The sequence below is a fragment of the Trachypithecus francoisi genome, unplaced genomic scaffold (genome assembly GCF_009764315.1).
Source record: "Trachypithecus francoisi isolate TF-2019V2 unplaced genomic scaffold, Tfra_2.0 Lachesis_group3, whole genome shotgun sequence".
In the NCBI taxonomy this organism is placed as follows: Eukaryota; Metazoa; Chordata; class Mammalia; order Primates; family Cercopithecidae; genus Trachypithecus; species Trachypithecus francoisi.
The window spans coordinates 160,340,825-160,354,286 of NW_022681468.1; the positions used below are offsets into that span (position 1 = coordinate 160,340,825).

A 13,462-nucleotide genomic window follows, 5' to 3' on the forward strand; every position below is an offset into this window, starting at 1 on the left:
TTTTACTTTGCTTTCAGTGAGTTTCACATTGCATTTTTTCCCTTGATTTTTAGCTTCCATGTCTCGCTCTGCCACGGCTGCCTGTTGGGCCCAGCTTTCACCAGCGGGGGACCCAGATACCTGGAAAGTTGACCGACGGCCAACACCAGAGCCCTTCCTGGCAGCCTCCAAACAGCGGCCACGCTCTTTAGTGGACAGCAAGGCCTATGCGGACACCAGGGTTTTGGTGGCTAAGTTTTTGGAACACTCACACTGTGCCCTCCCCACCGAGGCACAGCACATGGTGGGTGCCATGCGCTTGGCCGTCACCAACGAGGAGCGCCCCGAGGAGGAAGCCGTCTTAGGCGCTGGTGTTCTGGACCAGGTATAAAGGAGCCACGAGTCTGACCGTGGACACCAATGGGCCTGGCGCCACAGATGGTCTTGCCAGAAGCCATCATGCCTGATAGAGGCCTTCAGGCCCAGCTTGGCTGAGGACACGTTGGGGGACACCCAGGATGATCTGGGGGCGGCATGGGCAGGGAACGGTCACTCCCTTTCTCGAGGGGAGCCGAGCGGTCATCGCCCTGTGGATCGCGTTTCCTGCCGAGCGGTCGTCGCCCTGTGGATCGCGTTTCCTGCCTAGCCCAGTAACTCGGAAAGATGACTCTCATGTCCACAGTGAACTCTGGTTTTATCTGGCGTGCAGCGCCTTGAATTGAGCAGCGCTGCACAAACGTGAATGCAGCAACAGGCGACACTTAGGTCACCTAAAGACTCGAAGTATCTCCAAAATCAGGGCCATCCAAAGCAGGAGTTCCCTATCCCTCATTTAACTTAGTGTTCAGGGGACAGAGGGTGACATCGAGTCATGAGACATTTTCTCATGTGGCTCGATGGCTCTATCATTAAACGTTCATCACGCTCTGGCCTATTTCCTATGAAAGGAAATAGGTAGCATTAGCACAGATGGCAGCCTGCGCCCAACTTTCTGTCCACAGGGCTACTGTGCAAACAAACGTACAGTGGGGGCCTCTGCCGTAGCCTGGCCACCCCAGGGGACAGGCCGGTGTTGCAGAGGGTTGGAGGAACCCACCATCTCCTGGGCCTCGAGCTCGGCCTCCCTCCATGAGGTGCCTCCCCCACCTCCTCCCGGGCCCCCTTTCTCCAGGCTCCCGTCCTGGCACAGACCTGATTCAGTTGTTTGGTCCATAACAATAAGCGCTGATTCCCAGCTCCTTTGGGGGTCTCCCTTGTGTCTGAGCTCACCTGATTGAGCTCGGTGGGTCCAGTTCTGAGGGAGAGAGGCAGGTTCCTCTGGAAAGTGGCCCCTTCTGATAAAGCAGATCCCTGTGACCCAGAGCTGACCTTCCCCTGGGCAGGCGGCAGCAGACAGACACACCTGCGCAGGAGGATCATCAACCACCTACAAACCCACGCGAAACGGAAGAGACACCCACCATGCTGCTTGTGCAGAAGCAGGCATGCCCAGCTTGGGGGCAGCTTGGGGACCTTGGACTTCCTTGGCCCCTATCCCCTTGTTTTCTGGTGGCATCAGTGGCAGCTGCTCCAAACAATGGCCCTGGAACAGCGCCATCCACGAGAACTTTCTGCAGTGATGGAAATGCCTGTTCAGGGCCACTAGCTGCAACAGCCTCTGAGGTGCGTCGGGTGGGCCCTGCAGTGAACAAAGCAGCCTAGAGGCTGAGTTCTTCCCGGAGAGCCCGTGAGCCTGGCATGGGGGCACAGGGGGACCAGAGGGTGCCTTCCACTCCTGCGTGCCAGGACAGGGGGCTCATGCTGCTCTTCTCTTGGCTCTGTGGGGCTCGTCCTTGAGCTCCCCCAATTCCCCAACACCGCTGTGGCCAGCGTGCTGGGGAGCTTCTGTGTGACTGGAAGCCGGGAAGGGTGTGGGGTTCCAGCCTGGGTGCCCAGAGCCTTCCTCCAGCCCGTTACCCCCGCCCTGGGGGCTGAGGTGTGGGACTGCCCCAGCTGTGGTGGGTTGAAAAGGCTTTGATTGCTATAGAGAGCTGAAAACAGACGACGCCCTGCACTTTTCCAGGAAAGATGTACTAGAGATGAATTTATGAGCACTTTATTCAGACTATAAAACAGGAAACTATAATTTTTCTCAAGTGGGGGCTTGTGAATTCCCTCAAGGCAAGTCTCTTTGCAGGTGAAATTGGTGGATTTTCAGAATGGACGCCCTGGAGCAGAGCTTCAGCCACGCCTGACGCCCTGGCCGCTGAGTCTCCACTGTCTGAGGTGTGCTGGGGCCACGCCGCAGGGGTTTCACCTGCTTGGGGGGTCCACACTAGGGCTTGGGGGTTCACACAGCATTGTCCCTGGGCCGAGCCCTTGGGTGGGCTAGAGCTGCAGTCCTCAGACATGGCTGCAATTCCAGCGAGGCCAAGACCACCAACCACCCAGTGGACTCAGCCTCTGGGCTGTTTTCCTCATGCAGCTGGGGTGGAGGCCCACTGGACCACCCAGCCTGCTGCTCGGCATCCTTCCCTTCTCTGCAGCAGGGCACGGTCCCAGTGGCCAATAGGGATGCTGCCCCAGCACTGCCTCCCTGTGGGCCCCCACCTGCACCCCACCCTCACCCAGCTCTGGGTTTGCACTGGTGGCAGCTGTTGTGTGGATACAGAAACTGTACCCACCTTGATGCTGCCGGGCTGGAACCTTCTCCCCCTCAAAATGAGGCAGTCAGGGACAGGGTTGGGGTGCCCCACTAAGCCCAGCTGCTCAAGGCCACTCATGGACTCTAGGAGGGGCCAGCCTCTGGGCTTCCTGGGAGGGTCCTCAGAAGACAGAGGTGCTGGTAGACTAGGGAATGTGCTGGCAACCTGACCCAGAAGCTGTGGTGCCCTTGACCCTGGCTCCATGGCATCTGGGTACCAGCAGCAAGAGCCCGAGCCCCAGGCTGCACGTTGGCTCACAGCCAAGGAGAAAGCTGGCTGCTTCCCCCTCCGTGTGCGTCCTTCCCCCGCTCTCATCATGCTCCCTGTCTGGGATCTGAAATGGGCCAACTGTGGCTGCTTTGGGGGGGGTGACATGCTCCTCCAGCTCAGCTGGGCCCTGGGCATCCCCTGCCCTGAGACCCAAAGGGGGGGTTGGCATCTGCTGTGACACCACCATTGACCCCAGCCTTGGGGCCACGAGGATGCTGAGCGGGGAGAACCTGGACCCCAACTCTATGGCAAGCAAGGTCGGAGAAGGGGGAGCATCATTCGCAAGAACTTCAGGTCTCAACCTTGGCTGGAGATGAGGATCCACATTAAATGCTTATAACACACCAGGCCACAGAAAGCTCGCTACACACGGATGCTTCTCCCCACCCATGCTGACTCTCAGAGGCTGCTAAGGCAGCATTTATAGGAAATTGTTTTCAAGCCACCAGACTTGTTTGTACAACTGGAACGGTTGTATTTATTTAATGTACCTCAAGGTGTTTTAATAATGATCCGTGTTTTAATAAAAAGTATTTCTGGTCTCTGTGTCTCTGAGGTCTAACGGGGACAGAGGCAGGCTGAGCCTGTGTGCACCACTGGCCGGGGGCAGGGTCCTGAGTGGGTCTTGCAGCAGCCAGCCGGGGAGCCTGAGATACCCGTGCCACTCAGCTGTGCTTCCAGGACCCTTCCGGAGACGATCAACTCCCGGGCAGAGTGCGGAGGGCCAGGGCTGAGACACACACAGGCCCGCCCACACTGGCCATGGCAGCCCCTCATGGATGTGGCCTCCAAGGGCTGCTGGGAGGAATGCAGGCCGTGGCTCAACGTTTTCCTTAAATGCAGGATTTTAAAAGATGTGTACGATTTGGTGGGAGTCCTGCCCGCATGTCCTCAGCTAGCCAGGGCTCTCCTCCCTGGGACCTGCTTCCCGGCCTCATCTGGGGCACAGCAGGAATGTTCCGTCTTGGCCTCCTGAGGGGAATCCCATTCCCTCCAGCTTTGACTCAGGAGACATTTCTTTTCATTCCCCAAGGATGTGGCCATCCCCGGCATTCTTGTTTGTTGGCCACGTCAAGAATTGTATTTGCTTTTCATTCTTCAGCATATTTATTCAGAGCGAGTGCATATACATTTCAGCATGTACACAGCTCTCTAGGACAGTTTCCTATGGAACAGCTTTCTTTGCCTCTACCATGTATACTTTCGGGGAAGAGGGAGGCATGAAGCTGGAGTGCGCCTTGAAAGGCTGTCTCTTACATGCCCCCGATGGCCAAGGTCACGCTGAAGCAAGCCCTTTGCCTACATCCTCTGGGCAGCCAGGTGACAGTAAGTCTTCTTACTCTGCAGTTCCCCAAGAATCCTGGGCCCTGAAGGTGGTCAGTGCCCACAGCATGGAGCTCACTCTGCTGTGGTCGGTGCCCACGGCATGGAGCTCACTCTGCTGTGGTCGGTGCCCACGGCATGGCGCTCACTCTGCTGTGGGCAGGCCAGAGAGGAGGGCTCCTGCCCATCCAAGGCCCGCAGCCTAACCCAGCTGGACCCCAGGCCCTGCCTCTGACCAAAGCCCATGCCTGCTACCTGGCTTTCCCACACCAGGTGATGCCAGAACGGTGGCCATGAAGAAAGGTAAGTGCTGGCACACTTACCTTTTGTCACTCAGAATTGTCACTCTAGACAGGCTGCAAAGGACCCACAGGTGCAGAGAGGGTGCTGGGATGGGCGGTCCGGCTGTTACACACGCACATGCATGCGCACCTTTCCCAGGGGTCGTTCATGCTGAAATCCGAAGAAGCCCAAGGCTCCCTGATTCCATTAGTCAGTGCTCTGCGGACGTGTCTCCCCGCTGGGGCAAGTGGGTCAAGAACCTGGCGCTGACCCCGTGATCTGGCAGCATTGCTGGCACCTCCAGTTGCAGCAGGGCATTGCACAGCTGACACCTGCTGCCCAGAGCGCCCACCCTCCGACCTCATTAGTGATAGCTTCCAAGGTTCAGGATCCAGGAGGGGCACAGAGCAGCCACGGCCGCCACCGCATAGCGAACCTGCAGAGCCGCATCCAAGCTGTGAATGAGAGGACAGGTGGCACCCGCCACTCAGGTAACAGAGCAGTCACACACACGGCTTTTCATCACGACTTCAGGTTTATTAGTGATATGCGTAAAGTCTTCCTACGGGCAGCTGCATGCAACACACGGCACTCCTCGAATACAATCATCCTAAAGCTTTAGTTACTGCGTGGTAAGGCTTCTTAAGTCACAGTGTATTCTTCAAGGCCTGGGCCAAAAAAAGAGACTTTGGGACAAGATGACGTCAGATTACATGGATCGCTAATGAACTGAGCTGGACTAGATCTGACTTGATCTACACACACACCACTACTGCTCAGGGCTGCCGTGCCACGCTGGCCGAGGGGTCTGCACTCACGGCTGGCTGCCTTAGGTGTGGCCGAGGTCGCGTTTGCTAGCGTAGCTTTTGTTTCCTCGAAGGAGCATGTGCGTGGATGAGTGTGTGTAGATCGACTTTAAAGAGGGGGCAGATGCCTGCGCCCTCCTCGTCTCTGTGGGAGCCCTGCCCGGGGATGCAGCCGGGTGGGAGGGTGCCCAGAAGAGACTACAGGAGAGGCAGGTGTGGTCATGGGTCACACTGGAAAACCCTCGAGTCTGAAAACCAGCCTGCCAAAATAAAAGTCCAAACGGTAATAGTATCTAAATAAATAGGGAGTTTTCGTGTCGTGGCCATCATCCTTTATTTACAATCAATCACATGTCCCCACACTTTCATTACAAGTCATGTCCTGGGAGCTGGGCGGCCTGTGTCACTGCAGTCAGTGGCAGAGGCAGCTGTTTGGGACCACTGCGGGGGCCCCACAGGACCCCAGACATCCCGGCCAAGGGGGCGGGAGGCAGGGGTGATGGCTGCCCTGCCCTGGGAGCCGCCTCCCTTGGAGGCGCCAGTTCACTCTACACAGCTTCAGAGAGGAAAGACACACACGCTGGTCACACCACGCACAGCTACCGAGACACCCTGGCTGGTCACACCACGCACAGCTACCGAGACACACCCTGGCTGGTCACACCACGCACAGCTACCGAGACACACCCTGGCTGGTCACACCACGCACAGCTACCGAGACACACCCTGGCTGGTGCAGGGAGAAAACAGTCCAGAACATGGCAAAATACTCGAACGCTTTACAAACATTTGTTCTGTGACTCTCCTTTGATAAAGACATACCCCTTTTTGGCAAAATGAAAACAAAAGAAACCAAGTGGGTGGTGAGGGCACGCCCTTTGGGGAGCCAGTGTCCGTGGCTGGGCTGTGGCGTCGGGGTCAAATCTGCGGCCCGGCTCCCAGCTCCTCCGGGCCCGGGTGGCCCTGCCCGGTGTCCAGGCTGCGTGGCCAGGCTGGAGGGGCCTAGATGTACAGCGGGGTCTCCTGGCCCGTGAGGAGCCTGAACATGGCAGCAGGCATGGTCTTCATGTGGATCTGCCAACAGACAGAGGAGGCTGAGCCGCTGCCCTCCCACTGCCCCTCCCACAATCAGGTGAAAGCAAACTACAGAGACAACCCCCCACCCCCGAGTTCTGCTCCCAATGCCCACCTCCTAGAGTGAAGGAGGAAGGCCGGCCTGCCCAGGCCCGGGGGCACTTAGGATGCCTTCCAGATGCGGCAGACCGAGATTCCGGGCCCCCGCCCCTGGCTCCAGAGGCGTCTACCCAGTGGAGTGCTAGTTTTGCTTCCAGTCCTGCTGACACCCAGAGGGTAAGAAATTGGACTTCTAGCGGTGACAGCAGTTTACCCATCCACTGAGGCTGGCTGGGGGTGCCCAGGCCTCAGCAGAAACTGCAATGGGCGCACTCTGCTTCAGTGAGGAGGAGACCAATGGGGGAAGACACACACCCCTTCTTATAGAACTAACACTGGCCAGGCAAGTGTGCTGGGGGCTGGGAACAGGCTCGCTGGGGCCCAGGGCACCTCAGGTCCCCAGCCTTTGGGGATCAGTCAACAAATGACCCTTTGGGGCCTGGCGTTGAGCCCTGGCTTCAAAGGGGCTAGGTACACAAGCAAAGCCTCAGACCGCCCCAGGGAGACCAACCGTGTGGGTGGCACGCCTCATAATCCTTCTGTGGGGACACTGGGAAGGAGCAGACTCTAAACGTCTGCTTCAATAACAGAAGGGGAGCCCTGCTGCCCACTTCTCCTCCCCTGAGCATGACGCTGTCCCCTGTCCTGCCCGGGACTGCGCTGGGCTGCGGCCTCGGGATGGGGGCCCTTGCACTGCCAGGGTTGGCTGCCACAGGTGCTGCTGGCCTCCCCACCGGGTGCAGCTGCCCTGCAAATGCCCCTCCTCAGGCAAGCAGGTCTCGGGTCCTGGGCTGAGCAGCCCAGAAAGGCACATCGTGCAGCTCTGCTTCTGAGGTGTTACCCTGCCTTCCCTGCCGGGATCTGTGTGGCCAGTGCAGGTTTCTGCTGCTCCTGGCCCCAGCACGGGCTTCCTCCATCAGTCACTCCCTGGCATTCCTCAACCGGAAACCCACACCGAGGCCCCTCACAACTGCAAGCCTTGTTTATCAGTGACTCATGTCCCACGCGGGCTCAGGGCTGCTGGAAACAGGCACCATAACCTCAGCAGGGCTGAAAGGATTCCAACACCCCGGCCGCCTCCTGCCTCTTCTCCGTGCTCCCGCCCACTCCTCCACAGGTGGATTCCCTCACGGGTGTGGGGCTGAGAGCTGTGGGGGCGGCCACTTCAAAGCAGCTACTTGGGAACACTGGCTTTTCCTTTCTTTGAAGCCATCAAAGGGAGGCTGGTGTCCGCCTGGCCCCTCCTCTCCTGAGCCAGCCCCCTGCCCTCCACCAGCACAGGGAAAACAGGCCTCCCAGCTCCCAGCAGACCCTGCAGTGCACAAAATACGAGTGTCCCGACGTGGCTCTGGGAGACCTCATCTGAGGAACAGGAACTGGAGGGCCCTCTGCCCACCCACCCCACAAGCTGCAAGGATGGTTTCCACGTACTCAGCCCCACAGGGCCACCAGGAGGAAGCGCCACAGACCGCCCAGCCTGCCACTGCTGTCCCCAGACCCCAACCCAAACTCCCTGCCCGAAACTCCCTGCCCGGTCCCCAGCAGGCCCCTCTGCAGGCCAGGCTCCTCAGCTCGCAGTCTCCCTGCTCACATGACCACCGCGCTTCCCAGAGAGCCTGGAGCCCCTTTGTGCTGAACACCCCTTCTACACACCCCTACTCACACCCACTCACACTCCACACCCCTATGCCCCACATCCACTCACAGACCCACAGCCAGACACCCCTGCACACACCCACACTTGCACTCCTACACACCCCATGCTGTCTCACACACATGTACATCCACACACATACACTCACCCCCCCACACAGCCACTCCTCCACACTCACATTCACACAGCCACACACACCCACTCACTCATGCAACCCTATACACCCGCATGTGCACGCACACACTCATTTCCCACACCTGCCCACACTTAAATTCACACCCACACTCATACATCACATTCCACACACACTCATGCTCACACATCCACATGCACACACCCACACCCACTCACACTACACACACACACACAGCCCCGCAGCGCGCTGGCCACCCCCCCCAGCACCATCCTCCCTCCCAGTGATCCTGCCGCCTTGTGAGCTCTGGAGGAAGACCGGCGCCCCCCCCACACCATCCTCCCTCCCAATGATCCTGCCGCCTTGTGAGCTCTGGAGGAAGACCGGCGCCTCCCCCACACCATCCTCGCACTGCCGTGGAAGCGATGCCAGAAAGAACTGGACTGGGGGGGTTCAGCCAGTGAAGCGGGACAGGGCGAGCAGCCTGGCTGTGGGAGGGGACGGCCAACAGGGGCAGAGAGGCAAGCCTGCCAGGGTGGCCAGAGCCGCGTGCCCTGCAGAACTTCTGAACTGGATATACAGATCCAGTCCCAAAAGTAGTGTCCAAGCAGCACCCCCAGCAGCCTGTGCCCTCCTGGCTGCTCAGTTAGAGCCAGACCGGGATGGCCCCGCATCACCTGCCACTCCATTCACCCTTGTCACAGCAGCCCCGGTGGGAGGCACAGCCTGGGTGGCCTTCAGACGCCCTGTGTCCTCTGGAGCGGGTGAGGCTCATGGAGGGCAGGCGGGAGCAGGCGGGAACCAGCACGCACAGGCATACCCGAAGTCCCTCCTTACCTCTCCGACCGAGTTGGACAGAGCTTGGACTATCTTCTCGTGGGCTGTGGCCACCACGCTCTGCCCGTTGATCTCGATGATGCGGTGGCCAACGCGGACGCCCCCTCGCTCGGCAATGCCCCCTCTCATGAGGCTGCAAATCTAAGCAGACATGGCCAGGTCAGCACACGTGTTCCTGCCACAACCGACAGGCGCTCCACCATGTCTCCAAAGACAGGACACGTGGAGGGAAAAGCGCCACGTGATGAATACGTGCACGTGCAATTCACTGACTCAGAGGGAAAAGCGCCACGTGATGAATACGTGCACGTGCAATTCGCTGACTCAGAGGGAAAAGCGCCACGTGATGAATACGTGCACGTGCAATTCGCTGACTCACACGGCAGCGCTTATGATCTGGAGTGTGTTTCCTTAAAACGAGAGAGTCAATGCCGTGGTGTGTGGGGAACCAACACATTTTCTAACTCCCACAGTGGAACCGGTCCACAGCCGCACCTCCCCCAGGGCCCCTCCCTTTGTGGTCAGGCTGGAGACTGGTGACATAGCCCAAGGCCACCGCCACCTGGCCTCCTGCAGCTGAGCCTGGTTACCATCCTGGAAGACAGGCACTTAGCTGGTGGTGGGTGGGAAAGGAGAGGCAGCCTGTCCCCTGGCCACCAGAAAGGCGGGGCATCTGTTCTGTCAAGGGAAGGCTCTGTTTGTCAGATGCCCAAATGCTCTACATAGGCAGGGAAGAGTCACTTTTATTCCTATATCCCCCCCCACCAGGTGACATAAGAGCATTTTGTGCCAAACATACTGGTTCTGTGTTTTTTGGAGACAGGGTCTCATTCTGTCACCCAGGCTGGAGTGCAGTGGCGGGGGTTTCCATTTCCAGCTTAAAAGTGACGTCAAACAGATGGACAGGAGGGCCTGGGAGCGCCTGTGACCATGAGACTGGACAGACTGGAAAACAGGTGCCCTGCACACCCGTGTTCACAGCAGCAGTGTTCACAATAGCCGAGGGTGACAGCACGGACCAGCAGAGAAACAGAAAGTGCTCTAGGCCTACAGGGAAACAGTACTCAGCCCTGGAGAGGAAGGAGAGTCCGACGCGCACTACAGCACGGACAGACCTCAGGGACACTGCGCTGCGTGACACAGGCCAGGCACACGGACAAACGGTGCGCAATGCCACTGATATGAGGCACCTGGGGTAGTCAGAATCACAGAGACAAAGGAGACATGGGGGGCTGCCAGGGGTTGGGAAGGGGGAATGGGTGGTGGTGCTTAGTGGGGACCAAGCTCCCACTGGGTAGGACGAAGTCGTGCAGGAGAGCACAGTGGCCATGGCTGCCTGATACGCAGATGGACTGCCACAGAACTCTGCACTTCAAAATGGTTACGATGCTCGATTTTATGTTATAGATGTATTTTACCACAGTTATTTTTTAAATGAAAACAAAAACCAGAAAAATGGATGTCCCAGGAGAATTAAGACTAGAAGAGAAGGGGGTGGGGAGAGGCACATTCCACACCGCAAGGCAGCTCCTTCGCCCCGGGACCCTCTTACCCTGGAGAAAGGAGGCTGTGCTGAGCCGTGGCAGGAGGCGAGTGGCCTGGGATGGGAGAAGCAGACTCACGTCTCCCAAACACACCTGCGTGCACACACACGTGCAGACACAGACAACTGGGAGGAGGCCTCCCCCTCCCCCCACACTAGCACCCAGATTTCTGCAGCAGGCCCATATCTCATCTGACTGCTCACCCTGCACGCTAAGCACTGCCACCTGCCACAGGGAATGTTTCTGAAGTCACTGGGGAGAGCCGCTGCAGGTCGGGGCAGGAGCTGATGGACCCATTTCCTAGCCAGGCATCCTCCAGCGCCCGCACGTGCTCCCCAGGTGGCTGCGCACGTGGAGGCTGAGAGGACCACCCGTCCCTGCCCACTGGCTCCTGGGATACAAGGGGCCCTGTGGCTGTCCCAGGCCAGCTGGAGCCAGGACTTCAGGCAGGGGGGCCTGGCAAGGACAGGAGGACACTGGTGAGAGCTTCATTAGGCATGGTGGGGATAGGGGGGCCCAGAGAGGTGACACCGAGGGAAAAGCCCCACTGCTACAGGGTCGGGGGCAGCAGGAACCCAGGGTACCAGACTCCTGAAAGTGGAGACCAGGGCCCTTGGGCTCAGGTCCCATCCTGAGCACACTGTGAAGGACGAGTGGCTTAGACCAGAGTAGCCAGCACCCTCGGGTCTCCTGAATGTTATCCCAGGCTCACTGCTCCCTGGAGCCCCTGGTGCACCTCAGCCAGGCAGATGCCTGGACAAGTCCCTGGGGTGGGTAAGTCCTGGCCTGCAGGGGGACAGGTGACAGCCACTGTGACAGCCTCTGTGTCTAGGTGCGCAGAGGGCCAAACAGGGACAGCCAGCCCCTACCTTCAACCCCCACCATGGCCATGGGCACTCATGAGGCAGGTGCAAAAGGTGGGGTCCGCACTTGGGGACCTGAAGGGCCTGGTGTTTACCGCCAGGCAGCCGAGCTACGCAGAGATGGTGACTGATCTGTATGGCCGCCTGCATGCCATTTTCTGGATCACTGGGGAGATGGATCATAACCAGGACAGAACCACACCAGTTCATTCGCTTCATCCAGCCCTCCCTGGCACTCTCAGGGTGAGCTGCCCTGTATCTTGGAGAAAGCCCCTGAGAGCCAGCATTTGCCCTCCCCTCGGCTGCCAGCCTCTCCCCTGCATCCTGAGCACTGGGGCTTCAAGGAAGTGGGACCCCATTTCACAGACAGGGAGGCAGAGGCCAGAGGGTGGAACACAGCGCATCCGCGAGCAGGGCTGGGACCTTCAGACCCTCCTCGTCCCCAGTCGTGACCCCAGAACCCCCCCAAGTTTCACAGATGCTTGGCCCCTCCATCACTCCGGAACTCAGACCCCGGATCCAGGGCAGAGACACCAAGCAGTGGGTGGCACCCTCCCTTTCATATTGCCACCCCGGAGATTTTGTCTTCGGAATTGCATGACCCCCTCCTCACTCCAGGCCCCGCAAGTCTGCTGCTGCCCTCAACCCTGCACCCTCTAATCTTTTGAGAAGCCCCTATCCACACCACCACCCTCAGCTTCCTGGCCACTTGGACCCACTCAGCCCCATCTTCGGGAGCTCTCCAGACTCCCCGCACCTGCCCCAGAAGGCAGCTGGAGAGAGCCCTGGTCTCCATCCACTGCCCTCCGCCCTGGCTTCACACTCACCCATTGCACTCTCTGGCTCTCTGGGAAGGAAGGCACAGAACCCTGCACCTGGGCTTGGCTGGGCTGCTCCAGGCTGTCCCCTCCTTTCCCATTCACGTTAATCTAGCCCCCACAAAACACAAACCGGAGTCCTCCCCTTCCTTGTCTCTTCTTCCCCTCTCCCCACCAGTGCTCCACATGGCCGTGTGACCTGGGGCAAGCCACTAAACTTCTGTGTGCCCCAGCTTCTCCAGTTCCTGTGTTCCTCATGCGGTTATAGTTTGGGGGACACCAGCAGACTGAGGGGCCATCAAACTCATCCTGGGCAGGGCTATAGTCACAGGCCCTAAGAGTGGGCAGCCCCCAGGCCACCCCATGGTGGGGAAAGCCAGCCTCTCCTGCAGGGCGCACAGTGACGGTGCTGTCAGGGGGCGGCACTGGCCACCAACCCAGGCCCACCTGCCTCCCAGGCTGGGCAAGGGGGTGCGGGAACAGGACAAGCAGCTCCCCAGTGCCACTCAGGAGGCAAAGACGGTGTAGTCACCAGGCTTGGCCAGGCAGGGGCAGCCCGGGGACACCACACGGCGCCCCCGGCTCTGCACAGCAGGGCTCCTCGTGAGGGCTGCAGGGCTGTCAGTCCCCAGCTTCCTCCACTGTCCCCAGTGCTGGGGTGGGAGGCACACAGGCAAGGCCTGGTGATGGTTGGGGTGCGGGAGCCCAGAAGGCTCTCCCAGCCCTCCTCCCTGGGGCCCAGCCATGCCCATCCACCAAGTGCTCACGGCAGCTGCAGACAGGGCCCCAGCTCACTTTCTGCAGAGCCTCCAAATTAGCTGGGGCAACTGCTTGTGCCCAGGTCACATGTGTGCAGAGCAGTCAGGCAGAGCCGGACCAGGCCAGACCACCAACTGGCCAGCTCCTGCGGCAGGCGCACTGTCCTGGACAGAAGTCCCAAGAGGAGTGCAGACAACTTGTCCCGGCACCTGTGCCGGGTCCAGGGGCCACGGGCCTTCCTCCTTGGCAGAGACTAGGACCAGCGGGGCCACCTTGGATAGCTTGGGGTACGTTATGGATTTTCTCCGCTGATCTTCACAAGCACCTTTTGAGGGGA

At 59.3% G+C, this 13,462-nt stretch overlaps 2 protein-coding genes across 6 annotated transcripts in view; one reads left to right on the forward strand and one right to left on the reverse strand.

Annotated features, from left to right (window-relative positions):
* FAM189A1 (family with sequence similarity 189 member A1) overlaps nucleotides 1–620 on the forward strand; it is a 466,288-nt gene extending 465,668 nt beyond the window's left edge. The window contains exon 11 of the mRNA XM_033190739.1: nucleotides 54–620. Coding sequence (XP_033046630.1) covers nucleotides 54–370 — 317 coding nt within the window. The 3' untranslated portion in view covers nucleotides 371–620. The remainder of the gene's footprint in view (nucleotides 1–53) is intronic.
* A 4,434-nt stretch (nucleotides 621–5,054) lies between these two features.
* APBA2 (amyloid beta precursor protein binding family A member 2) overlaps nucleotides 5,055–13,462 on the reverse strand; it is a 234,260-nt gene continuing 225,852 nt past the window's right edge. For 3 of the 5 annotated variants that reach the window (XM_033190745.1, XM_033190741.1, XM_033190743.1), the window contains 2 exons: nucleotides 9,142–9,282; nucleotides 6,278–6,418 (listed from right to left, as the gene is read on the reverse strand). In XM_033190745.1, the coding sequence (XP_033046636.1) occupies nucleotides 6,347–6,418; nucleotides 9,142–9,282 (213 nt within the window). In that variant the 3' untranslated portion in view covers nucleotides 6,278–6,346. Of the gene's footprint in view, nucleotides 6,419–9,141; nucleotides 9,283–13,462 lie in introns of all 5 variants that reach the window. The other 2 variants (XM_033190742.1, XM_033190746.1) reach the window with 1 other exon arrangement.